Below are 26317 nucleotides of genomic sequence, written 5' to 3'. Positions count from 1 at the left end.
CCTTAATCGCTTTTCGAATCCTCTGAAACAAAAATGTACAATATAATACTTATATTCTAAAGTTTTTTTTCAAATTGATAATCACCTCAACCCTATTACTTCAACTTATTGTTTAATTTCCATTAATGTTTTTTAATTGATATTTCCATCAAAAATTTACCACACAGTACACACAATAACAAGGCGGTAAAAAACACATTTTGATCAATCACACAGCAATATAGGAATAGCTTATTAAATATTTATTTTCATTGAGATCCCAATACAATGAATACATTGACTTGTTTTCATGTCGATTGTATTTTATTTGTAAATTCCATGCCCACCTTTTTTATACAATAAAAGTTAGACCGAATTTTTTAATGTAATTCTATTTCATTAGAAATATTATTCTTTCGTCTATTTTTCTCTAAATATTAATCAAATTGCTGTAGTGTTATGTGCCATGTATATTAATATTAAGATACAAAAAATATGTGTTATTTGAATACTCAACCTTGAATTAACAACTCAAACCAAAATTTCGCTGTTTAAACATTCCTTTTTCTTAATATTGATAAACAATCATCGGTTTGCAGGAGTAAATTACTTAGCCAAAGGAGGGAAAATGACTTATTGTGCCTAAAGCCTCACATCTTGCCATTAAACTACCAGAAAATTTAAAATTATGCATTTTAATTACCTATTTTTGTATCATATAATGTCAAATACGAAATCTACAGGGAACTTGTATATTGATTACCTGGTCCCCAAACAAGGACAAAAAAACGAACAAAAAGTCAAATATCCAGGCTTAGATTTAAATTACATTGTTGTTTAAATTATTCGAAGATAAATATGTAATTTAAGCAAATTTTTAATTGATTTACATATAGTATTATTTTGCCGGTGGTTATGCATATTTTTTGCATGTAAATAAGTACCTGTATTTATGTTAGATTGAATTAGAAACAAATATATATTAATTCAGGCTGACTCATTTTTAATTAGTTAAACGCATAATTTTACAGAAAAAACACTATTTAGTCCTTTTTTAGTGATTTTTTGTTATTATTAAAAGAAAAAAATTTACATAAGTTAGATGGCAATTGCGGTAAGGACTAGAATATAAAAATTCCACACAGTAATTAATTCAAGGATTGGAATTTTTTTTAAAAATAAAACATATAAAAAAAATACATGTTTATATCATATTTCTTGAACCAAAAGCAATAAGTATATTCAATGATATATCAGAAAAAACTGAAAATTAGTATTCAATTTGTAAAATGAAATAACTGACTTGATATAAATTTTAAAGTTTAAATAACTAGTAATGAAATAGATAGAAAAAGATGACATTGAGAGTTACTGGTTTATTATTTGTTGTTTTTAGTACCATTTCTTTATTTAAAGTAAATAATCTCTATTTTTGTGATGGACATCTTGAAGGTAACGAGAGAAATCTGCAGGAAAATAGAGAGCAGCTGTCAGTAATAGCAGACGATTACGAGAATCTAAAGTATTCAGACTTCGAATCAGAAATAGGTAATCATGAATTGAGATCTATACTCGAAGGCTTGAGTAATGGTTCATTAAGAAAGTTTCCGACCTATAGTGAGGCAAATAAGATATTAGATGATATAAGAGATTTATTTGGTACCAACTATATCAGAAAGTTTATAATAGGAAAGAGTTATGAAAAAAGAGATATCGTGGCACTTCAAATTGGGATATTTAAAAATGGGAAAATAAATGATAGTATTAATTTTAATGAAACAATAAGTTATGAAACGTATAGCAACTTAAACAGTAATGAATACTCAACTGGTAAACCTTCATTCCTTTTGACATCATTACATCACTCAAGAGAGCCAGCCGGGCTCACAACTGGAATTTATTTTATATCTAAATTATTAGATGATTTTATCACAAAAAAAAACCCACATGCAACATATATATTGTCAAACACAGAAATTTGGTTTGTTCCTTTTATAAATCCTGATGGATACGTTGAAATAGAACTAACTAAGAATTACGGAATCAGAAAAAATAGGAGGAAAACTTGTAACTCAGGTAATGTACAGGACGATGGAGTCGATATTAACCGCAATTATGACTTTATGTTTGACAACAATCAAACAAGCAAATGCGATCCACAGGAGTACCCTGGAGAATACCCTTTTTCTGAACCAGAAACAAGAGCAATAAGAGACTTGACGATAAAGATTAAAACAATAAAAACAGCAGTGAATTTACACACATTCGGTGATTTGTGGACTATACCCTGGAATTGTTGCAAAAACAAGGAATTTGAAGATGAAATATCCGAAATATATAATGAATTAAAGTACGAGATTCTTGTTTCTTCCCCATCATGCATAATAAGATCGATTTTTCAAAAAAAAGGCAATTTGTTTTATAATCAATATTCCAGTGGGTTCAATACGACTTTTTTCACTAGATACAGAAAAGAATTTGAGAATCTTTCAAGAATGTGTTTTTCCTCAGCTCCTAAGAATCCCTTAATGAATTATGAAGCTTCTGGTGAAGCAGATGATTATTTACTCGGAATGCATAATATAATATCTCTTTCACCAGAAATTGGTTCAAGTTATTACGGGTTTTACCCTCCTTCTATTGAAATTATTCCGATTGCAAGTAAATATTACCCTCAAATTCTAGCGATTGCCTCTAAGAGTTTACCAGAGTATAGTACTACAATAAAACTTGAAATGATGACTCCAGAGAATGATCAAGCTAATCTCGAGATATCATTATTTAATAGTGGCCTTTCTTCTTCCTGTTCAAATCAAAAAACTGTTCGTAATGATTTGTGTTTTTCAGTTATTGTTTGGGAACTAATATCCACAAATTGTAACGATCACTCAACGCTTTCCCCTGGAAATGTTCAGGTTGGAAAATATTCCGCTGGGTTTAGATATAGGTCTTCTACTGGTGGAAACACTTTGGAAGAATATTTTGAGGGTAAAAGTTGTAGCTCCAGCAAATTATTAACGGCGATAAACAAAGATCTTTATAAAGACAAAGGAGAAAGTTTGTATAGATATGCTAATGGCTTTACTTTTAGAAATTCGATTAAATCAAGGGTACTCAAAATTTTCAAACTAAAGTTTCAATACTTCGGTAAAAATTCAAGAAAAAAGCACGCATATACCGGAGGCAATATTGTGTTTCATACATGTGTCGCAACTTTAGATAGAGATAGCCACGATAATCTTTGTCATTGTGGCAATATCGTGTTAAAGGAGGGAGTCGCAAACTCAAGTTCAGCACTATTGCTACATTCAACAGTTTCTGACAACCTCTGTGATCAATTATACAGAAATAGTGGCGATTCAATGGTTCCTGCAAATGCCGTAAGATTTGTGGAGATTCATAGTGAAGAGTTTGATATTAAAACTAAATCAACCCTCGGGAATAAATTTCAACTATCAAACAGAAGCACCATTTACATATCTTTATGTGTGGCTTCTATATCACTATTATCTTTTGCAGCACTGCTTTATGCAGTTATCCGAGAGAAATAAGATGATATTTATTAAAAACAAAATCAAGTTTATTGAATTAATTTCAAAATGAATTTATATATTCAAGCATTTTTTTAATTTTTTTTTTTTGATTGTTCTAGTTCCTGCTCTCCACACTGCTTTGTACTTTTAATCATATAGCTACCCTGAGGCAGCCGCGCCTTTTTATTGTCTGTCGTGACATTGGATTTATTTGATGAAAATCGAGTAAAAAAATGAATGCTGAAGCAGTGGAACACCTGGATGATTTAAGAAAGCTTAAGAATGTGGACTATGAGTTTTACAAGTACCTGGAAGAACATGGAAAAGATCTATTGAACCCAGTGGATTTCGTTGATGAAATTGATTCAAAAGATGAAAATGTGGAAAATAAATATTTAAACGAGGACGAGCCTGAAAATGAAGTAAATCTCCCTAGATTAACCTGGAATGAGTTTTCCAAGATAACAAACGACATATTCTCTACTAAATCACTTGAGTCTCTGAATTTTCTCTTAACCTGTTTCAAATCAGTAGCAAATATAAATACTTTTGATGATGAAAATGTTCCAACGAAAAAGAGTTTAGAACAGAGCAAAAAAGTCGTTAACAAATCAAGAAGGCCAGAAAAAAGTTTAAAAAAAGAAAGAGTTGCTGATTTGCATATAGAAGAACCCGAATTAATGTTTGAGATTATTCAATTTACCCTAGACAACATTCCAACATTGTTTTGGCTTCACTCTTCAAATTGGAGACCAAAAGAAGAACATTCCCCAAGCATTTTTCCAACTGATCTTCCTAAATGGAAAAATATTGAAAAGATATGCAATACGTTTTGGCAGGACTTGGGTAACTTAATATTGTATAATTGTTTAAAGTCAAACCCAAATTTTGAGTTAATGGAATATGTTTTTGATAGAATATCGGATCGAAAGTTTATAATGTGGTTACTGCCTAATCGAATGTCAACCATTAGGTTTACCACACTATTATCTAGAATTTGGACGATGAATAAATATTTAGTCCTAAAAAAGGGGTCTTTTAATGTATTGAGGACGATTAATACCTCATTTGAAAGTTTATGTTCATCTGAGAATGGAAATGAACATAATAATCGTGGATTTATATTCACTGAGAAAAATGATCTATTAAATAACCCTGTCAAGAGACACGAAGATTTTCTTCTACTATTGCATCGCATTATTGGTGTTTCTGCTTTGAGGGGCGTATCTTGGAAAAATTACACTTCAACCAGGCAAATAGTAGACGAATATGTCACACTCTTAACTGAATCTGATCCTAAAAAGGTATACAGGATAGCCTATAATGTAATTAGAAAGTTAGGATCGCTTTTGCGACTCTTATTTATAAGGTTATCAAGAAAATCCAAGTTGAATAAGCAAACGGTTTCAAAAAAAAAGGAAAAAAACTCAAGTTTAGAGGAAATTTATTCCAGTATTTACAGTTGGAAATTCCTTACTTTTATCAGGATATGGACGAAAGCCATTGCTTCAATTCCCTACTTGACTCCCTTGCAATATCCCACTACAGTAATTATAACTTCAACTATCAGGGTCAAGCTTAATTCTGTGCCACTTCTCCCATTTACATTACAATGCATAGAAATCCTTGTTGAGATGGCGTCTAAAATGAGAACTTTAGTCCCGATTGCAGAGATGCTCTTTGAAGCCCACAATACAATTGAAAAAGGAGTTAAAGAATCCTATGTTAAGTTCAAACAAGATAGTGTAAAGAGCACCAACATGATCAATACTACTTCTAAAATATTCGTTCCTGAGTTTGAAATTAAAATAGGTAATCAGCTTTTAAAATCAACACAAGTATTTGACTCTATCCAAGAGTACTGGACTCACATTATTGTTTTGCACATATCTGGATTCAGAAACCTTCATTTTTTTCCAGAATTTCTCATTTTTATTCTTCAGACTCTTAAAAAATTGCAAAAACATAACAGCAGACACTGGAATGATCAAGTATTATCCAAAACTAAAGAAATACTTAAATTGGCACAAAAACATTCTGAGCATATTTCAACCGAAAGGACTTCAGTAGAAACTAATTCTGAGTATATTGAATTGTTATTTGAATCAATAGATCCTGTAAAAGATAAAAGTACCAAAAAGTCGTATAATACATTGTCTTATATTTATCCCAAGCCTGAATCCAGTCACCAATTATTATCGATAAAGACATGTGACCCCCTTACTCAGTTTATGAATGATGAAATTGATAAACGAGCAGAATTCCTAAACACAAGGATTAAACTATCGTCTCTTAAACTATCAAATCAGAGTAATGTCGATTTTGGTATTCCCATCTGTGACCGGACAAGCCAACAAGATGATCTTGAATTTGTTTCCCTTTTACAGCAACTTAATAAAGTGGGAAAGACTATTGATGACTTAAATAATATTGGTCCCAGACAACTCAAGAAGCTTAAAAAATCTATTAAGAACAATATTTTAACTAAGAATTCAAATAAAACTATCCAAACCATGCCAAATAATAATCCCTACTATCATACTAATCCAATTTCAAATATTAATAAAAACGAAAGCTTTTCCAATTTAAGATGTTCTAAAAATAAAATGACTGTTAAACCACTAGACACTCATGGTTACAACGCCACTCCATACAATGTCGATTCTACTCAAGTTAAAAAGTCAAACAACAAGAGAAACAAAATCGAATACAATAATGCCAGTACCAATCTACGAGAAGCAACAAATAGTAAATACGAAAACTTAAAAAAACTTAAGATTAACCCTAAGGACAGTATACAAGAATGGAATTTGACGCTTTCAGACTCTGATAATTGATGACGAATTTCAACATTTCAAACATCACTAATTTATTAGCAAACCTAAAAACAGCCACTTTTTTAGTAGAATAATGATATTTCTAAGTTTTATTTTTTTTTATTTTTCTCCATTTTCACTTTACGGCCATCCACGGTAACACTCCGAATACACAACGGGGGAGGGGAGGGTGGAAAAAAGGAAAGCAACTTTAACAATCAATAAAACATGCTCAGATGTACTGGTGTTGCCTATCATATTCCTATTTAATTAGTATGATGGTTCTCTTTATTTATGTTTTTTTTATCATCCTCTTAATTGAATAATTTTATGTTTTAATTCCTTGTGAAAACCATCAAACAATTTGAAATCCTGCTCGCAATTTACAGAATAAAGTAGCACCCTCTTAACAACACATGTAATAAATCCACTAAGTACCATTACATACCAACCCCCATTTTATTTAATTAATTTTTTTCTAACACGCAAGATATTTCCTAATATGAACTGCTGAACTCGTAACAATAAAAAATAAATTTCAACAGTACCTACCATATTAGGAAAAAAAGAGCACACATAATCCCTTAAACACTAATTAGGAACAAAACGACACAACTTTGTTAAAACAACGCCATCTCAGAAACAATTCGATCCAAATACCTAAATCACATATCTATCCCAAAATTACTCAATAATTTCCACTCTAAGCATCAAGCAATCCACTGACGTAATATTGTTTTACTTCATTTTCTAATCTTCACCAAGTACATTCTTCCCGTAACAATATAAATTCTACAGATGTTTCTAAATATCTTTATATTATTACAAAAAGAAAAATATACAACCGGTTACCATTAATATCAACCCACAATTTTAAAATCAGTGAATGCATTCACACCCAGATTAATAAAGGCAAAATACACTTCCAATACATACATGCACTCACCAATGTATCCGACACCAAAAATTATTGACTTCACACTTTGTTCAATTTTAGATTACCTACTCATATAAGTGATGAATATTTCAGTACTACAAAACAAAAGAGAACTATATCACCTCCTCCATAACTATTCTGGCATGCCTCATTTCCAACTATTGTTTTCTCCTTCCGTTTTAACCCTACTGAGAAATTCACAATATTAATTGTATCCTATAAGTGAATATTGGTATTTTTTTATAAAATATAACATAGCAAGGGATTTCTTCCATCCTGATAATTGTTGTGAAAACCTAGTATTGTAACTTAATAACCAATATGTATATGTTTATTAGTTGGACAAAGTTACAGATCCTAAATTGCATCTATCCTCTTCTGACTTACTCAATCACCCTTAACAAATGTTGTCTACTTTTCTAGCTTTTTTTGTTTTTTTAAATTTATCTTAAACCCAGATCAAATAATGTGCTACCTTATATATATGCTCACTTTCTATTCTAAATACATTACCATCTTTATCACATTCACTAAATATAACTAATTGATATCTCAAAATAAACTCATAAGAACGAAGTTTTATTTTATCTTGAATGTAACAAAGTTTATCTTTCATTTAAGGTATAATTTAAAAACCCATAGGTTAATATAAAGGCCATTTAATGATGGTCCTTATATTTAATTGTTGAAAAAACCACCAATTAATAAATACCATTTACTTACATCTTTCACCTATAGAACCGTACTCACTTATTGTAAAGTCATTTGAAGATTGTTCCATCAAGCTATCCTCCATTGTACTTCCAGTTAAATTAGTTCCAATGCTTGCACAATTTTTTAATGTTGTTGAACTAGAACCACCACTATTACTATAAAAAGTAAAAGGATTGGATCTAGAACTTGAACTTTTTTTGTAATATCTTTCATTAACTGCTACAAAGTCCTCTTCTCTTACAGGAAAAAGTTCAATATATCTGTTGTGAATCATCCCCATATTTTTAGTCAAATATGCTTTAAAGGCATCCTCAACAGTAGCAAACTTCACCAACATTTGTCCTGAAGGTCTCCCTTCAGTGTTACCCTGAAAAATAGGAGCAATTCTAGAAATTCTAAATTCACCAAAAAATTCAAGAATTTCGGATTCTGTAATTGTATATGGTAACCCTCTTACTCTTAAGATATCAGTGTCGTTGTAATCTCTTCCAAATATCTTACAATTAAATGTTGACTTGGAACTACTCAGTGCAGCAATAGAGGAAGTGAAAACTTCAATATACCTCTTACCTATCATTTTCCTGTTTAATATTCTTTGTGTTTCATTTCCGTCGCACCAAACAGGAAGTATCACCCAAGCTTCACCTGATGGTCTCTGATCATCATTAATTCCCAAAAAAACATCCGAAGCTGGAATATTATAAATCCCAGCAATCTTGAAGAATTCAACAATATCAGTTTCCGTGGTTGTCCATGGAAGTCCTCTCAATCTTAAGACTGACCTATTTTTTAAGCTGTCAAATAGCTGGATTCCTGGTGAGAATCGAAATAAATTACGTGAATCTTGTGATTTTGTTAATCCTGATATTTCCTTACAAATCAAAAATTCTTGTATTGTTGAAGGAATTACTTCAATCCACCTTCTTCCCATCCTCTTACCATACAAAATTGCTAAAGAAGTTTCGTAAGCCTGTGTAGACGGAAGTAATACATAAGCCTCACCTGACATGCGGCCTTCGCTGTTGTATAAAATAGCAACATCAGATTTAGTGATTAAACAAACAGGAGCAAAAAATGAAATAATATCCTCAACATCAGTTTTCCATGGAAGGCCTCTTAACCTAACAGCCTGACTACTGAATGTCTCCTCACAACTCGGATGTGTAACATTTTCATAGTTTAAATTTGAATCCACTGTAAATCTGAATGAATACGGTTCCTTTGATAATGTTAATCCAATAACAGCCATATTCTTACAAAGTAAATCTGTATAGCCTCCAAGTGGAAGACAAACATCAATAGGTCGATCTGGAGATAAATCTCTCTCAAAAGCTCCAATAGACAAGGCTGCGGTTTTAACTTGGCTAAGTATCTCAGATGGATCGGTTGAATCATTTATTTGACACATGTCCGGTAGAAATTGTCTCATAATCACACTTAAGTTACAGGCATTTTTCAACTTGTACAAAAGATTATTTGAACAAAAGTTCCTAGTTGACGTTTCATCGTCATTAGAAATATCAGAACTCAAAAGAGCCTGAATCTTTGAAGGATTCCAAGCAACAATGCAAGAACCACCATTTATTGCGTTCAAATAACATTTACAATTGCCACTTTGACAACATGAAAGAAAATAACACATCAATCTATGGATTCTATCCAAATTAAGAACACTTTGATTCCTTAGTTTTTCGGAAAATGCTTTTATGTCTGTACATTGTCTAGAATACTTTAAAGAACTAAAATCTAGATAATCAGCAAAAATCAAGGCAGTATATCCAGTACTGTTTTCCAAATTATCCCCAGAGGAGTTCACTGATAGCAAATTTACCTCAACAAAATATCGTTTATCTCCAATCGGTGAGATTTCTGAAACAACAGAGGAAGTTGACTGTGACTTGACACATAACTGAGATTGACTTTCGCCTGAATTCTCACTTAATACAGGACATAACTGAATGTCCTTCGAATGAAGACACCAAAGCTCACACTCTATAAATAAGAGTTGATCATATCTACCCTTCAGATCCTGATCACTCCGCAAATCTTCCATCCGGAAATATAATTCACACTCATTCCCATACACGAATGTTTACAACCACAGTACTCACAAAAAAAAATAAGTCCCGTGCACCATCAATTATGGACTACAAAAAAAAACATAGTAGGGATTAATCGCACATCCGTGTACATAGATTTACCAAATTACCTCCAAAATGAGCTCTTAGGCGGGCAACACATCTAAACATATTTATCTTATATTTACTGTGTCAATAATCTGGCATATCTACTTGAGCGGGTGATAATTAAGCGGATTATTACATCTGGTGTACGTGTGGCGGGATGTTTCGCGTCCACATTAGGATCTGTAAACAAAAGGGAAAAAAAGAGAAAAATTTAATAAAAAAGTGTTTGGAAACCAATGGAAACAAAGAATTCAGACTTTCCAACCCAGGTTAACTGCCATATCTTTCATGTTGTTTTTTCCTATAAAATTACCTTATATCTACCGTCATAATTTATGAGTAATTTGCATAAGAAGATTGCTAGATATTTACGGCTACAAGTATATGTCTATACACGATAATACCCCCCCCCCCATTCCACTGTTTAAATAAACGTTTTATTAATGTCCACGCTTTCCCGCCTATATGCTACACCGTACTGAACAGAAGCCGCGTTAAACTAGATATTTAGAAGTAATAACGAACTCTCTACTATTCCAACCTCACTTAAACTAGGTGAATTTAGCGACTTATTATTTCCGGATGAGTCTGACACTTCTACCGTGTCATTACCGGTTTTAGTAAGTCTAAAGCTTGGAAATTGTGATATTAGAGAGTAGTTTGTCCCTCTTATTATCGGATTCTCAGAAAGCGCCATCTCATACTCGATCCACAGAAAGAGAAGTGAACACATCTGTGATTTCTCGAATCTTCTGGTGAAGGATTTTCCCATCTTTGTTCTAACCCTAATTTGAATCACTTCCTTCCCATCAGTCTTTGGTTCCTCCGGAAGTGATAGTTGACTTGCAAACTCGATGTAAGACTCGCGAATAGCTCTTTCAAGCTCAGGGTCGCTTTCATGTGAGTTGTTAATTCCCTTTCTCTCGGCGGACTCTTCCGAATGTAGGACATTTCCCTTTGTTGTCGGCCACACGTGTTCCTTCTTCGGGTTTATAAAATTCTTACTAAAATCATCTTGTGTTGCGCACGCAAGTTTGGCTTCTTTCTCATCTTCCTCACGTTTCTTCCTAAATAACTCGTCTATTTCTGGGAGTGTTAGATAATATCTTTGTCTGTCACCAGAGTTTATTGGTCTTAAGAACGGATCAGGGTTCGGAAGAGAGCTGTTATTGCCACCCGATTCGTCAGAAATTCTTTGAACTACGAAAACACTCTTCCCAGAGAAAATAAATCGCTGTAATTCCTCTGAGACTACTTGATAGTCCAAAATAATTGGACCAGGTTTAAGGCTATCCAAACTAAACCATTTCCCTTTCACACATCTAATTGACGTCCAGTGCTCCGAAGAGTTTATAATATAACCGCAACTAGACGTTGGATAAAAAATAAAGTCCTGAACCTCCGGATTAGCTGCAGGAACGCAGGAGTACCCCATCCTCTGAAGACATTCCTGTAGGACCATAATGGAAAAGAATCCATCATCAGAGACATTTTGAGATGCAGTTTTTCCTGTTCTTGAATTTTTTGCTTCTTCTAATAACTTGCTTTCCAATTCATCTATTTCATGAGCTATTTTTGAAAGGCGAAATTCATCTACATGTGGGCCCTGCAGAATCGAATTTATACAATGTAAAGCACACATCCTGTCATTTCCTTGCTTCTCCCAGTAGACGATAAAATCATCCTTTTTAGCATCCATCTTTTGCTGCACGTTGCTCTCTATCCTCGTAAATATTAACCAAATGAAATTATATAAGCAAATCAATAATATAAGAGTTTAATGTTACTTTTTTAAGCTGATTACACTCAAATCTATATCCGTTTCAGAATGTCATTCTAAAACCCTAGTTTATACGAAAAAAAATCACTTTTTTCTCTTGTTCCTCCTATTCACATATATATCTTGCTTCTTAAATAAAGTTGCTTTTCTAATATATAAAACAGAAAAGTACAACATTACCTGAAAAAACATCCAGATACTACAATTTTTCTTGTTACCAGGAAAGCATATTGCCCTCTGTAATTGAAAGTTTTGAATTATTTTTTTTTCGTGCAACCTTGATCAACTATTGTGTGGGTAACTGGAACACCCAAAAAAATCGATTTTAATATAACGACCAAGCTATTCAAATGAGATCAAAAAGGCTCTTATTCAAGGGAAAGGAGTTGCTCGTTTATGAGTTAGTACACACTTTCTTCACTAAAATATTAGCTCTTGAAAAAAAGTACCGGAAGATCAGGTTATTTTGTAAAATGTACAAGTAAACATACAAATATACATTCAACAAGATGAAGTATCAATTGTTTAATTTGTTGAACCAAAGTAATATCATGCAAAGTATAGGGATTTTTGTGCCTTTCCTTTAAGATCTAAGCCAAAAAAATGTACCCGCTCAAGTATTTCCTAATAATATAACATGATAAGTACGAGCGGCGATACTTCTAGCGGGAATATGTGGGTTTTTTAACCCCACTAACATTGATAAGAGGGATAACGGAGACAAAAAGTTATATACATACCCAAAGGCATTACATTCCAAAGGATAAGCAAGTATAATACTTATGTATATTTTGAGTGTAGAAATAAGAAGGGAATATCGATATATTGAATAAGATTGTATATATATATATATATATATGTAATGTAAATACTGAATGTATGTTGAATATTTAGCCGTTGGTTGTAAATAAGTCATATTTGGCATACATCCGTGGATATTTATATGTAAGGAGAGAGTAATTAACTGTGCAAGAGGCAAAGACAAGAAGAAACAAAAGTGGGAAGAGACATAGAGATAAACAGTTGAGTTATTAGATAACAATCCGTTATTTCCTAGTAGTTCTGATTCAACTTGAAATTTGATAGAGTTAAAGAATACTCAGTTCAGTTTTTTTAATTTCTACCTTATATACAAGTTAAATTTGTGATTATTCTTTTTATTTCTGAATAGGGCAGTAATTACTATTATTTAATCAATAGGTTGTCGAACAAAAGAACTCGGATCAGTCGGGTTTATTCTGGTTATTAAGAAAAATAAAATGGGAGAAATGAATGTAGATGATGATAATAGGAAGGTAGAAAAATCGGATGAGGTTCTTATGGAAAATGGAGATTCAAAAAAAGCTGATGCAGATAATTCCTCGGGACAAGTAGAGAAAAAAAGAGCTCCAAACAGGTTATTGGTAGACGATGCAATCAATGATGACAACTCTGTTGTTTGTTTATCTCCAGCTAAGATGGAGGAGTTGAAACTCTTTAGAGGGGACACTATTCTTCTAAGAGGCAAAAAACGCAAGGACACGATTTGTATAGTACTTGTTGATCCTGACTTGGATGAAGGGAAGATTAGAATGAACAAAGTTGTGAGAAAGAATTTAAGGGTGAAATTGGGAGACACTGTTTCTGTTTTGGAGTGTGGGGATGTTCCATATGGTAAGAGGATCCATGTTCTTCCTTTTGATGATTGTCTGGAAGGAATAACCGGTAATTTGTTTGAAACCTATCTGAAGCCGTACTTCCTAGAAGCATATAGACCAATAAAGAAAGGTGACGCCTTTTTGGTAAGAGGGGGATTCCGTCCCATTGAGTTCAAGGTTGTTGGTGTGGATCCTGGGGAATATTGCATTGTTGCTCCTGATACTGTGATTCATTGTGAGGGTGATCCAATAAAAAGAGAGGATGAAGAGAAGATGGATGATATTGGGTATGATGATATCGGTGGTTGCAGGAAACAGATGGCTCAAATACGTGAGATGATTGAATTACCACTGCGCCATCCTGGGCTTTTCAAGGCACTAGGGGTTAAACCTCCAAGGGGAGTGCTGCTCTATGGGCCCCCTGGTTCAGGTAAAACATTGATTGCAAGAGCAGTGGCAAACGAAACTGGGGCCTTCTTTTTCCTTATAAACGGTCCTGAGGTCATGTCAAAAATGGCTGGAGAGGCTGAAGGTAATCTTAGAAGGGCTTTCGAAGAAGCTGAAAAGAATTCTCCTGCTATCATTTTCATCGATGAAATCGACTCCATAGCTCCAAAGAGAGAGAAGACAAATGGAGAAGTTGAGCGTCGTGTTGTTTCTCAACTTCTGACCCTCATGGATGGCCTTAAAGGAAGGGGTCAAGTCGTGGTAATTGCAGCTACGAATAGACCAAATTCTATTGATCCTGCTTTGAGAAGATTTGGGAGATTTGACAGGGAGATAGATATTGGAGTTCCTGATGACAACGGTAGGCTGGAAATTATTAGAATTCATACGAGAAACATGAAGCTTGCTAGAGATGTCAAGCTTGACGATATTGCAGCTAATACCCATGGTTTTGTTGGAGCTGATCTTGCTCAACTCTGTACTGAAGCCGCTTTGTGTTGTATTCGCGAAAAAATGGATGTAATAGACATGGAAGATGAAACTATTGATGCAGTAATCCTCGATTCCATGGCTGTTAGTCAAGACCACTTTAACTCCGCACTTGGAGTCTGCAATCCATCTTCTCTCAGAGAGACTGTTGTAGAGGTGCCTAATGTTAAATGGGATGATATTGGTGGTCTTGAAGATGTGAAAAGGAATCTCCAGGAGATGATCCTTTATCCCATTGAACATCCTGACAAGTTCGAACGCTTTGGAATGAGCCCATCCCGCGGAGTCCTGTTTTATGGGCCCCCAGGTTGTGGCAAGACTCTACTTGCCAAGGCAGTAGCCTCTGAATGTTCGGCGAATTTTATTTCTGTAAAAGGTCCAGAACTCCTTACTCTTTGGTTTGGTGAAAGTGAGGCCAATGTAAGAGAGGTCTTCGATAAGGCCAGAGCCGCTGCTCCTTGTGTGCTATTTTTTGACGAACTAGACAGTATTGGAACACAAAGAGGTAGCAGTGTTGGCGATGCGGGTGGTGCTGGAGATAGGGTTATGAATCAGCTTCTTACTGAGATAGATGGTGTCGGTGTTAAGAAGAATCTATTCTTTATTGGTGCTACAAACAGACCAGAAATCTTAGACGAGGCTCTGCTTAGACCAGGAAGGCTTGATCAACTCATATATATCCCTCTCCCAGATCTTCCAGCAAGGGTTTCGGTGCTTCAGGCCATCCTTAGGAAGTCCCCTCTCTCTAAAAATGTACCCATTTCATTCATTGCACAGAAAACTGAGGGATTCTCGGGAGCAGATCTTGCTGAGCTTTGTCAGAGGGCTGCAAAGGCTGCCATCAGAGACGCCATTGCTGCTGAAGAACTCAGGAAGTCGGCTGGGGGTGAAGAAACTATGAAAGTTGAAGGGGAGGTTGATATATATGAGATTGGAAGGAAGCATTTTGAGGAGGCCTTCGCTGGAGCCAGGAGATCAGTTAGTATCACTGATCTTGCAAAGTATGATCAATTCAGAATGAAATTCGACCCTGTTTACGTTACGCAATCTGGTGGAGAAGGATTTACTATTGACTGGCCAGATTCGGGTCATGTACAATACTCTTCTCCGATAGTAGACGACGGAGATGATTTATATTCATAGTTGTTTCATCAGTCGCTGCCACATAGGAAAGGCTTTATATCGGTGCTAATGTTTGCTTGCATGAAAACTCGAAAGTGCATATTTTTGGAGAGAGAGGACGTCAGTTTTTCATCAAATCTCTTTTGTTAACACCCTTGTGCACCACCCACTTACTAAAACGGTAATTTCAATTTTTTCTTCTTGGAAAGGAAGCTGTTCTAAGCTAAAACGTTATAGTTAATATTTGGATGTTAGCATTCCTCATTCCACAAAGGTTGTTTCTTTATATCTTGCGGACTGTGGTGCCTTAAGGCTTACATTTGGTTCGATTTTGTTTACTGGAGTCGGGCGTGACTAAAAAGGTGTCCCTGTGTATCTCTTTGTTTCAATCAGTATTTTGTTATGAACATCTACGGTTCCTTTTCATTCAAGCCTCAGTGAGAAGAGCAATGGTCTCTCACTTCGCTCTTATTTTTCCCCATGGTACCGACTGTAAATGCAACAAAGGTCCATTCAATAATATATTGTGGTTAATCCGACTTTAATCCAAGTATCAAGAACAAAAGGGCGAATATATTTAAAAAAAGCATTAAATTGCAAAAAAAACAGAGAGAATGATACAAACGAGAAAATAAAGTGTGTAACTACATTTTAGTAAATAATTCTTACTTTCTTTTTATTCTTTTGTTATTTTTCAAATTTTTTGTTTCGCGAGATGAAAAGTGAAACTAAATTTTTCCAGACAAAGTCTTAAGAAAAGGTGCAAAAAAGAGTTCAATTCCCGAATAAAAGTTGTTTTCGAGGTTTATACGGAGTTAGATAATTAATATCATAAAAATAACGAGGAATCCTATAGTACACTATTAAATTTTATACTGTACGTTGTCTATTACATGTAAATAAAGTGATTATCGAATAGGCGCCAAATGCTTTTATTGTAAATTTTTACTATTTCTGGTACATGTTTACAAATAAATATATTTTAAATGCAAAAAAAAATTAAAATAGAAGATATTAATGAATTATAAGTGATAAGTCAAGAGTTACTTCGCTTTTTGTAGATTAAACAAATTTATTAGCAATTTCTGATTCCTAATAATAGGGACTAGTTAAAGTTATAAAAAGAAATTTTGTTTATGTATCGAGTAAGACGTAAATAAATCTCAGTTAAAACATTTTTCTCTGGACAAGAATTCCAAAAATTTTATTACTATTAACTAAGAAAACTCTAAGCATCAAGTAATGTTTTTCAGGACGTTCTCTTTTAATTAATACATTAGGTGTGATATAGAAGTAACTAGCGCATTCCCATTATTAATCTATAGTTCTTCTGAGAATATAATTGAGCAGATAAACTGTCTTTAATATTGTGCATAATTCTTATGAATATAATAAGAAAAGTTATCGAGATATGCGAATAAAACAATAATATCTAAAACTGGAGAATTTATTGAGAATAACGTAGAAACGGAACAAATTAATGCAAATTTCTTGAAAAAAAGTCTAATACTGAAGAGTAAAAGGCTAATTTTACGTATAAACGCTCAAAATCACTAGGTTCCTTTTTTCCTGGAGAATTAAGTGACACTGAACAAGTTATGACAGTTATTAATAGCGAGTTTAAGAAAATTTCTTCAAAATCATCAGATTCATTTACTCTTGAGAGTAAGGAAGTCAGAGTAAATAGTGAAGAGAGTTTTATAAGTACAAAGGAGAACGAAGAGGAAGTTACTGCTGAAAAACTTACCTCAACAAAAAGTGTAAAGATAAATGACCTTTCTAAGACAAATAATGTCAATAATGAATCCATAGTTAGAAGAAAAAACCTTCCTGTTCCCAGAATAGCTGCAAAGTTTTCACTTCTTTCAATGATGAGGCAAGTGTTTGGGAAAGACTTGTCCAGAATTTCGATGCCCATTTGTTTAAATGAACCCATTTCCTTCATCCAGAGACTTTCTGAGGACCTTGAATATCATGAACTACTTTCAAAAGCTTCTAAAGCGGACTCTATTGAGGAAAGAGTTGCATATATTACTGTGTTTGCATCTTCTGCTCTTTCCTCAACATTTAGAAGACTTTCAAAGCCATTCAACCCGCTTCTCGGTGAGACATTTGAATTGACTCATCGTGGCTTTAGATTCATAGGTGAACAGGTCATGCATCATCCCCCAGTTGTAGCCTACCATTCAGAATCAAATAACAAGGAGTGGATATATTGGGGCACTGTTTGGTCAATAATGTCATTTGGCCCAAATAGCTTGACTATCCTCCCGCAAGGAACGGTACATCTCAAAATCAAAACCAAAGATGGCAATGAAGAAGAGTATTCTTGGGAAAGACCAAATTGTGTAATTCACAATATTGTTTTTGGTTCTACTTGGCTTGAGTGGACTGGAGATGTTAATGTTATCTCTCTCAACCACGGATATAGGGGTAAAACTACTTTCTTCACAGATTCTAATAACTCATACAATATGAGAATGCACAACACAAGTTCATCAACTAATATAGGCAAAGATATTGGTAAAAGGAATATTGTAACAGGATCCGTTTTTAATGAAAGTGATCAAAGAATCTTTTGTATTGAAGGCTATTCAGATCTAGAAATTCAAATATCCCCAGTAGGGCATGCGAATCAATTCTACACTCCATATTCTAGAGGGAATGTCATTTGGAGGTGTAACCCACATCCAAATAACGGAGATAACTCATGTAACTTCTTCCTTACATATATGGCAATGGAATTGAATGAGATAACTGATGAATATAATCCAGAAAAAGGTGCTAACATTCCTATTACAGATAGCAGATTTAGACCTGATCAAAGATTATATGAATCAGGTGATGTTGATGGTGCTCAGACTATAAAAGGAATTTTGGAAGAAAAACAAAGAAAAAGAGTAAAAACTGGGACATCTGCAAAACCAAGATGGTTTGTTAAAGGAAAAAGAATTCTCTCATCTCAATATAAAAAGGCTGGTTCGGTTTCAAAAGATGTTGTCGACTGTGAATGGGATTTTAATAATGAGTACTGGAATTTCAAAGAATCACAAAAATTTTCAAGTCTCACAGACACTGTAGACATTTTCAACATTGAAAACTAACATTAGTTAAATTTATCTTAATCAAAATATACGTATAATACATGTTTGTCCGTAAAATAATGACGCTAGAAGGTATTTATTTAGGATCAGTTTCTATACACTTCTAAACATTCACGTAATTAATTTGTTTCATACTAACCCGTGGCTGAATCAAGCTAATAAACATTTAATAACAAAACTTATCAATTTTCCGTTCTCTTTTTGCTGTTTTTTCTGACATTTTGAAATTAATTTAATTTGATTTTCACTTGTTCGCATGCATAAAATGTTGTCATACCGGCGGTTTATTGTAATGTGAACGCAATTAGATAAATCACTAAAAATAACTCACAAAGAATAGAATTCAAAGGCTAGTAATTATTACTTAAAATTTTGCTGTGGCTTTATTGATTCCTCCTTCCCATTAGCTATACTTGTAAAATAAAATGGTAAGTCCAAAGAAAAGACCGGTTAAAGAACTTGGTGAAGATAACGAAAAGTTAAAGCAACTAAAGCTTACATCTTCAAATGATCATATTAAAAAGGAAACAGAGATCAAAGAAAATGCAGTAACTTCAATTGAGAAGCATAGGGAGTTGGCCATGAGACACATGAAATTTCTGGGTGCTCATGTAAGTGCATCCGGAGGGGTGGATAAATGTATTAAAAACATAATTAATATAGCAGGAGTAGCATTTTCGATGTTCCTAAAACCTTCTCGTGGCTGGAACGCACCTCCACTTAAACAAGAAACAATAGATTTATTCAAAGAGAACTCAAAGAAGTATAGTGTTGATTTTGAAAGATTCTGTATTCCTCATGGATCTTATTTGATTAATTTGGGGAATCCAGATAGTGAAAAAAGATCAAGAATGTACACTGCCTTTGAAGATGAGCTAAGGAGATGTGATTCCTTAGGAATAAAAATGTACAACTTTCATCCAGGATCCACTGTTGGACAGTGTAGCAAAGAAGATTCAATCAACCATATTTCTGACAGTATAAATAAGGCACATAAAAACACGCGTTCCGTCATAACAGTGCTAGAAAATTGTGCTGAATCAAAATGCGTGGGGTACAAATTTGAAGAACTAGCAATGATAATTAGCAAAATCGAGGACAAAGAACGCGTTGGAGTTTGCCTGGACACTTGTCATCTTTTCGCAGCTGGATATGACATAAGAACATCGCAAAGTTTTGAGAAAGTAATGAAGGAGTTCGATGAAGTTATTGGTTACAAATACCTCAAAGCAATGCATATTAATGACTCAAAAGGTCAATTCAAATCGGGTTTAGATAGACATGAAAACATTGGAAAGGGAAGCATTGGTATGGAGTGCTTTGAGTTCATAATGAATAGTCCGATATTCAACAATATTCCCCTAATTCTTGAAACTCCAGACATCCACAACGACGAATCCGTTTATAGAAGAGAGATTGCACTACTTTATGGATTAATTAAAGATTGATTAAAAAGATGTCCACATATCACAATTCTTGCAGACAACCATGGCTTATTTTTCACAATAGTTGGAGAAAAAACCATCAGCGCTTTCAAATAGTAACTAATATGTTGGCGCCCCTTTGCGAGACGATGTACATTTCGTCTCAATAAGAGGAAAATTCAAGGCCTGGCGTAACGGGAACTTCAATTAAAGAAATTTTGTTTTTTATAGTTTTATTAATTCTGTGAAATTTTACTTCTGACTACTAAACATGCAGGTAAGTGAGTAGAAATTGTAGTGGAGAGTAGTGAGTTCCCTATAAACTAAGGGTAGAGTTTTAACGTTAACTTTCTTCTCTAGAACATTGAAGGAAAAATAGTGGACCTCTATATACCAAGGAAATGTTCGGCTACAAAACGTCTTATTCCGGCGAAAGAGCATGGTGCTGTACAATTGGATGTAGCCATAGTAGATGACGAGGGGATAGCTACAGGCCAGGTTGTAAGCTTCGCTATTTCAGGAGCAGTTAGACAAAGAGGTGAAAGTGATGCATGCTTGAACCGTTTACTTAACGAGAAGCAGATGTTGAGTTTTTCCAGATGAATTGTGACTGGAGATTTTTGAAATTAAAAGTAGAACGAGAAATCAAACTAGTAGTTTAAATATTATTTTATTTGTCCTCATTTCGCAAGTTGTTCTAGAATGTCCACAGATTCTATAAACCCGTAAGGGACGCCATTTCTTCATCCAGAGCCTTAACCATTTTCTTTCTATAGAGTAGCATAACTGCTATGTGGTAATCGGATCTTCCTCCTGAAAGATCAACATCTTTAACCTTCAATTTGGATACCTTATCATCATCAAACTTGAATATGTACTCCCTGTCTTCAGGGCAGTACCTCCATGCGACGTAATGACCACTATCCGCAGTACGGCCTTGGTGGGTAATGATGCACTCTAATTCATAAACTCCTGTTGGGCAATCAGTGTACATCACAGATTCATCACTTCCTAAACTTTGTTTCTCTTCGGTTTCACTAGTAATTTCGCGCTTCTTCCTTAACTCTGTAATTTCCCTTCCGATATTTAGGATTTTTCTGAGTTCGTCTGAACAAAATTCATAGAGATCTAAAGTCTGCGAGAAGTCTATTTTCCTGCAAACTTTTGCCCTTGTAGCTTCTGTTCTGGCAATTTCACTCGACTTTTTCCACTCAAATCTGACCAAATGAACAAGCAAAAACGGTGGAAGGGAGTCAATTTCGGATACCTTCCTATATTTCGAATCCAGACCTGTTTCTGATGACTTTTTCTCAATAACTTCGTCTAGAGATAGTTTAATTCCCTGTGTCAAGAAATCAACTGGACTCAATTGTGTACCCATATGGCACATAAGTTTAAAATTTTCTTCACTTTTAATCTCCTCTTCCTTTTCATTTTCAATGTTAGTAAACTTAGTCTTCATTCTAAAACGGAAAATATCGCCAAAATTATTTTTCTCATCGTCTCTACCATTCAATCCATTTTTAAACAATGCTATCAAACTACCAAGGACTTCTTCTGCGTCCTGTTGTTGGTATGTTCCAAACTGTCCTCCTGTAATAACACTATACTGTGGAAATTGACGTCTAAATAAATCAACACATTCTCCAGGAGTAACTGCCTCAATGCTTCCATCCATCTTATTCATTAGTTGTCTAAAAGATTTCAAGAACCTAACTTCTATTCTATCATCAGAACCTGAACCAGTTCCTATTTCACTTCTTTTTAGTATTTGATCGAAGTTTGGTATGCTTCTTAATAGGTGAATTATTGAATTCAAGTAACAAGTGTTTCCTAAGTTTTCTAAACCAACTGGAAGAGGATCAATCTTCTTTTCTTTAAGTATTTTTGCTCTTTCAGCCAATGTCAAGTCCTCAATAAAAACTGTTTTCTCCGTGGGGTCCTTTAAGTGACTATTTTCAGCTGTTCCCACAAGAACTATCTTTGAACCAGGTTTCAAACCCAGCTTTCTCAAGTCGATCCCATCTCTCAACACCCCCCTTTGCGACATTAACTTCTGCTTATCTGGTAAAACTCCTGTAAGTTCGGTTAATTTTTTTCTGAACTCAGAAATTGGAGCTGACAAGTCAATATCTAAATCATCATATACGGAATCATTCCACTTTACTATAACTTTAATTTTATCCATTATTACTCTTTCTTGAAATTTGTTTCCATATAAACATATATTTGCTACAGCGCTAAATTAGCGCGCCTTCGATTATTTCGATATTTGGGCATTTGCATGTACAAGAATATAGGTGGGAATCAAAAGATGTTCCCCGACATTTATAATTCCTACTGTAAAACACCAAGAATGAATGGATTTAAGAAACAAATATTTGAGCTTTTTGGTATTTTTTGTAGTATATTATACGCAATCCCCGTGTTTTTCTGGAGTTTCTTTGTCGCTGCCTTAAGAAAAGACTCAGATTTTGTATTAGGGTATTTAAGTAGCAAGACTTCACACGACTATTTTAGGGATAAGGTAATCTGGATTACTGGTTCTTCCTCCGGAATAGGAAAGTCTCTCGCTATTATTTTATCCGAGCTTTCCATAGGGTATAAAATACCATTATTTATAATATTAACAAGTAGAGATTCCGTTGAACTTGATCTTGTAAAGAGTAAACTTGTTAAAGAGATTGGTATTCCAGAAGAGAATATTCTCATTTTGTCCTTTGATATTGGAGATCTTTCCCTGATAGATTCAAAAGTAGAGGAAGCAATAAAATGGAAAGGTCGCATAGATTTGTTTTACAATAACGCAGGTGTTGGACAAAAAGCTATATTGGGAAAATTTGAATCTGACAAAAAAGTTATGATGGTGAACACACTTGGGTCCATCATGATATCTAGACTGTTACTTCATAAATGTTTTATTCCACAAAGATATGGACATATAATTAATACTTTAAGTATACAAGCATATATTCCTCTTCCAGGGAGGTGCTCCTATGGAGCGAGTAAGAGAGCAAATCTTTCCTTCTTTCAATCCCTAAGAATGGAATTGGAAGGGATTAATTGGGATGATTACCTCAGCACTGAAATATCTAAAAACGAGATGGAGAGCAAAAACATCTTTTCTGTTAGTCCCGAAATATTAATTACGAATATTTATCCAGGACATGTAAAAACAGAGTTCGATGTAAGAAATATAATGTATGACGGGTCTTCTAATGGAGGAATTTCAAACATGAAAGGAATGAGTTCCAGAGAATGTGCCGAACTTATGATCAAGGCCACAACCAACAAACTCAAAGAGGCATGGATAGCAAGAGGTTCCGAACTTATTTTTACCTATATTAGCTACTATTCACCAAATGTATCTGGATTAATAAGCAATATTTTAAATAAAAAATTCGTTGAGAAAGTATGGGAGCTTCAGAAGTCAAACCTGAAGAAGTCTACCTAAAAGGACTTGCAGATTCACTCCTTTTTGTTAATAGAAATGTTTATTGGCAAACGTTTTTCAACTATTTCATAGTTAAATAACTTTGAAGCATACATTTCTTCTGGAGAGATATCGCTATCTTTGAAAAACATAACTATCTCAAGACCTTCTGTACCATTACCTAAACCGTCTATTTCTCTTTGCACCATTACACCTGGTATTGGTTTTTGGTTAGGAAAAGGTAACATCGCACCGAATACAAACTCAGGTCCACCGTACATTCCAGGAACACGTATATCTCCTAAATCTTTTTTTTGTTATTAGAATGAATTATCAAAATACTGTTTGGTGTATTTGCTTCACTATAAACTTACTGTTTTTCTTAACAAAATCTTTTGCAACAGCATTCATCAATGACAACATTTTATTTCCATGTGGGTTATAATCCTTATTGTCCCTTTTAATGTCCTTCTCAATAGTTTGCTCCTTCTTCTTTTCTGCCAGCAGTTCTGCAGGAACTCCTTTCATCCCATTTATCACTATATCCGGAATATCTCTCCCTGGTATTGCATTTGGAATTCTCGATAAGGTCTCTTTATGAACCTAAAAATAATGATATTATGTTATCAAAATTGGAAAAATTACTGTCAATACTGAAGACTTACCTGTAGCATATGTACTATTAATCCTGAAACAGTCGAAAGTTTTCTGCTACAGTATAGGCACTTAAAGTGTCTCACTTTTTGGTGTTGTTTAAGTACCTTTTCATCTCCAAACTCTCTGTTACAGTAATAGCAAAAAGGTTTTATTTCACTCCCTTTCCTTTTTTTCCTCCCCATCTCTATTACACGACTGCTAAATAAAAACGTCAAATTGCAACATTTGGCGCGAAGTCATTTTTTTTACATAAATAACAGTTATATAAAACTATTTTTCTTTCAATAACATTTGGAAAAATTACTATTAAACTAACTACTGTATCCCCTTGACTTCTTTGATACTTCTTTCACCACTATTCAGCACTTTTTTCACACTATATCACATGTAAAAATACCGGTCATTAATTTAACTCGTAAAATAGTTTACTGTAATAATAATAACATTGAAATGAAACAATTCAAATAAATTAAACATTTATCTATAATGTCCTGATATATTCAAATATAAGCTAATGTTTTGTTTTTTTTTTGAGCACTAAAAGTTCATATTTTTTATTTTCAAATAAAAAAACCTTTTTTGAATGAAGGAACTAATCATTTTTTCATTAATATTTTTTATCATGAGCGAAAATTGCCAGAATCTGAAGTTCGTTATTGATATCTCTGAGTTTCCACAATCTTGGCATTTTTTTGAAAACCACAATAGCTTAGAAACTTACAAATATGGGTTTTTGTTAAGCTCACTACGAAATAACAGGCATTTGAACAATGAATTTATATTGAAAAAAAATGTTTTATTTAACCTAGAACAAAATATAATCGAGATGAGTGAAAGAATGCTTTGGTTGTTTTCCTTTCCAGCAATAAAATTGGGTAGGTACCACGTAAATTATAGATTCACTAGCACTTATAGGTTGTGTCAACTCAAGCCATTAGAGAATAACGTAGGTGAAAAAATAACTAAAACAATGTTTAATGTAATAACTCTAGAATTAAAAGACGGCAGGTTAATTAGGCTTTTGGTTATTTTCAAAAGAATAGGATTGTGGTTGAATTCAACTACGAAGACACAGTTGTTCAATAAAACTAGAAAATCTGAGGCTTTAAACATAAATAATAGAGAAAATTGTATTTGTAAAGGAACGGAAAGTACTGAATCATTAAGATTGAATTTGAATATACCTGGAAAAAGACCTTCTAAGATAAATATTACCATTCCGATAATTTTATTTAATTCAAGTGACACTGAATTGTCTACTTTTTTACAGTCTAACAATATAGATGGAATTTTTGGGATTAGTAGCAATACTTTTGCTTTATTAAAAAAAAATAATGGACTTATCTTCGATCCACTAGAAGCAATAAACAAAAAAATTAATCCGGAAAATGATGAGTTATTATTAACTTTTGATTGCAAAAATATTGAATCTGTCGTTAAAAAAGATCAAATTCTAAACCATTTCATTTTAAGTTTTTATAAGAATAAAGATTTAAATTATATAGATAAACTTAAAAATATTAAGTCTAATCCTTCTTTGGATGTAGTTGTTGACTACAACTCTACAATTACTGTTAAAACAAATGTTGTCGTTGACTTGGGTTTGTTTGGGGCAGAAATTCCAGATTTTAGATTAATGCAAATATTTTCAATATTAAAAAAAAAAGCTGAGCAAAACGGTAATAGTTGCAATATTGTAAAAACATTGTTAGGTGATGTTATACAATGTAACTGTAAATTATTCATAAAGCAAACTCAACTAAAAATAACAGATTCCAATATTGGAACACATATATTTGATTTAAGGGACTTTATTATTGGGTTTAACGATATCGGAAGCAGTAAAACCACTGAAAAAGATGAAAAATGCAGGCTAGAAATATATGGAAAGAAGAACAAAAGTTCAGGTTATGAAGAAAAATGGATATTTGGTCAAGTCTTTTGCAAATCCAAAAGCATATCAAAATTAAGAAGGAAAAATAGTGCAATTTCGTGGGAAGTTGAAAGTCAAGAATAGAAACAAATATAAAATCCTATAAGATTGATTAAAATTAATGTA

General features: G+C 33.6%; 11 protein-coding genes across 11 annotated transcripts; 7 read left to right on the top strand and 4 right to left on the bottom strand.

Moving 5' to 3' along the window:
- Positions 1 to 1334: 1334 nt before the first annotated feature.
- FG379_000142 (uncharacterized protein) lies at positions 1335 to 3530 on the top strand (the record flags this gene model as incomplete). Its single annotated transcript, XM_067326474.1, has 1 exon — positions 1335 to 3530. The coding sequence occupies one exon, from the start codon at positions 1335 to 1337 to the stop codon at positions 3528 to 3530; it is 2196 nt and encodes a 731-aa protein (XP_067183096.1).
- A 215-nt stretch (positions 3531 to 3745) lies between these two features.
- Positions 3746 to 6349, top strand: FG379_000141 (uncharacterized protein; the record flags this gene model as incomplete). Its single annotated transcript, XM_067326473.1, has 1 exon — positions 3746 to 6349. The coding sequence occupies one exon, from the start codon at positions 3746 to 3748 to the stop codon at positions 6347 to 6349; it is 2604 nt and encodes an 867-aa protein (XP_067183095.1).
- A 1631-nt stretch (positions 6350 to 7980) lies between these two features.
- FG379_000140 (uncharacterized protein) lies at positions 7981 to 10032 on the bottom strand (the record flags this gene model as incomplete). The annotated part of the gene is made up of 1 exon (XM_067326472.1): positions 7981 to 10032. The coding sequence occupies one exon, from the start codon at positions 10030 to 10032 to the stop codon at positions 7981 to 7983; it is 2052 nt and encodes a 683-aa protein (XP_067183094.1).
- A 632-nt stretch (positions 10033 to 10664) lies between these two features.
- FG379_000139 (N-terminal machado-Joseph disease like domain) lies at positions 10665 to 11864 on the bottom strand (the record flags this gene model as incomplete). The annotated part of the gene is made up of 1 exon (XM_067326470.1): positions 10665 to 11864. One exon carries the CDS (start codon positions 11862 to 11864, stop codon positions 10665 to 10667), a length of 1200 nt encoding a protein of 399 aa, XP_067183093.1.
- Positions 11865 to 13204: 1340 nt separating this feature from the next.
- On the top strand, positions 13205 to 15661 carry FG379_000138 (CDC48-like AAA ATPase; the record flags this gene model as incomplete). The annotated part of the gene is made up of 1 exon (XM_067326469.1): positions 13205 to 15661. The coding sequence occupies one exon, from the start codon at positions 13205 to 13207 to the stop codon at positions 15659 to 15661; it is 2457 nt and encodes an 818-aa protein (XP_067183092.1).
- A 1577-nt stretch (positions 15662 to 17238) lies between these two features.
- On the top strand, positions 17239 to 18744 carry FG379_000137 (oxysterol binding; the record flags this gene model as incomplete). Its single annotated transcript, XM_067326468.1, has 1 exon — positions 17239 to 18744. One exon carries the CDS (start codon positions 17239 to 17241, stop codon positions 18742 to 18744), a length of 1506 nt encoding a protein of 501 aa, XP_067183091.1.
- Positions 18745 to 19169: 425 nt separating this feature from the next.
- FG379_000136 (apurinic apyrimidinic endonuclease Apn1) lies at positions 19170 to 20192 on the top strand (the record flags this gene model as incomplete). The annotated part of the gene is made up of 1 exon (XM_067326467.1): positions 19170 to 20192. The coding sequence occupies one exon, from the start codon at positions 19170 to 19172 to the stop codon at positions 20190 to 20192; it is 1023 nt and encodes a 340-aa protein (XP_067183090.1).
- Positions 20193 to 20883: 691 nt separating this feature from the next.
- FG379_000135 (tRNA-guaninine transglycosylase) lies at positions 20884 to 22356 on the bottom strand (the record flags this gene model as incomplete). Its single annotated transcript, XM_067326466.1, has 1 exon — positions 20884 to 22356. One exon carries the CDS (start codon positions 22354 to 22356, stop codon positions 20884 to 20886), a length of 1473 nt encoding a protein of 490 aa, XP_067183089.1.
- Positions 22357 to 22524: 168 nt separating this feature from the next.
- On the top strand, positions 22525 to 23622 carry FG379_000124 (dehydrogenase reductase (SDR family) member; the record flags this gene model as incomplete). The annotated part of the gene is made up of 1 exon (XM_067326454.1): positions 22525 to 23622. The coding sequence occupies one exon, from the start codon at positions 22525 to 22527 to the stop codon at positions 23620 to 23622; it is 1098 nt and encodes a 365-aa protein (XP_067183078.1).
- A 156-nt stretch (positions 23623 to 23778) lies between these two features.
- On the bottom strand, positions 23779 to 24440 carry FG379_000113 (uncharacterized protein; the record flags this gene model as incomplete). The annotated part of the gene is made up of 4 exons (XM_067326442.1): positions 23779 to 23815; positions 23881 to 23902; positions 23976 to 24204; positions 24267 to 24440. 4 exons carry the CDS (start codon positions 24438 to 24440, stop codon positions 23779 to 23781), a joined length of 462 nt encoding a protein of 153 aa, XP_067183067.1.
- A 440-nt stretch (positions 24441 to 24880) lies between these two features.
- Positions 24881 to 26275, top strand: FG379_000101 (uncharacterized protein; the record flags this gene model as incomplete). Its single annotated transcript, XM_067326429.1, has 1 exon — positions 24881 to 26275. One exon carries the CDS (start codon positions 24881 to 24883, stop codon positions 26273 to 26275), a length of 1395 nt encoding a protein of 464 aa, XP_067183055.1.
- Positions 26276 to 26317: the final 42 nt, after the last annotated feature.

Source organism: Cryptosporidium bovis (assembly GCF_009768925.1).
Source record: "Cryptosporidium bovis isolate 45015 chromosome Unknown contig_1, whole genome shotgun sequence".
Classification (NCBI taxonomy): domain Eukaryota; phylum Apicomplexa; class Conoidasida; order Eucoccidiorida; family Cryptosporidiidae; genus Cryptosporidium; species Cryptosporidium bovis.
The sequence above is the reverse complement of the archived record's forward strand: the minus strand, read 5'-3'. Positions and strand labels throughout refer to the sequence as shown.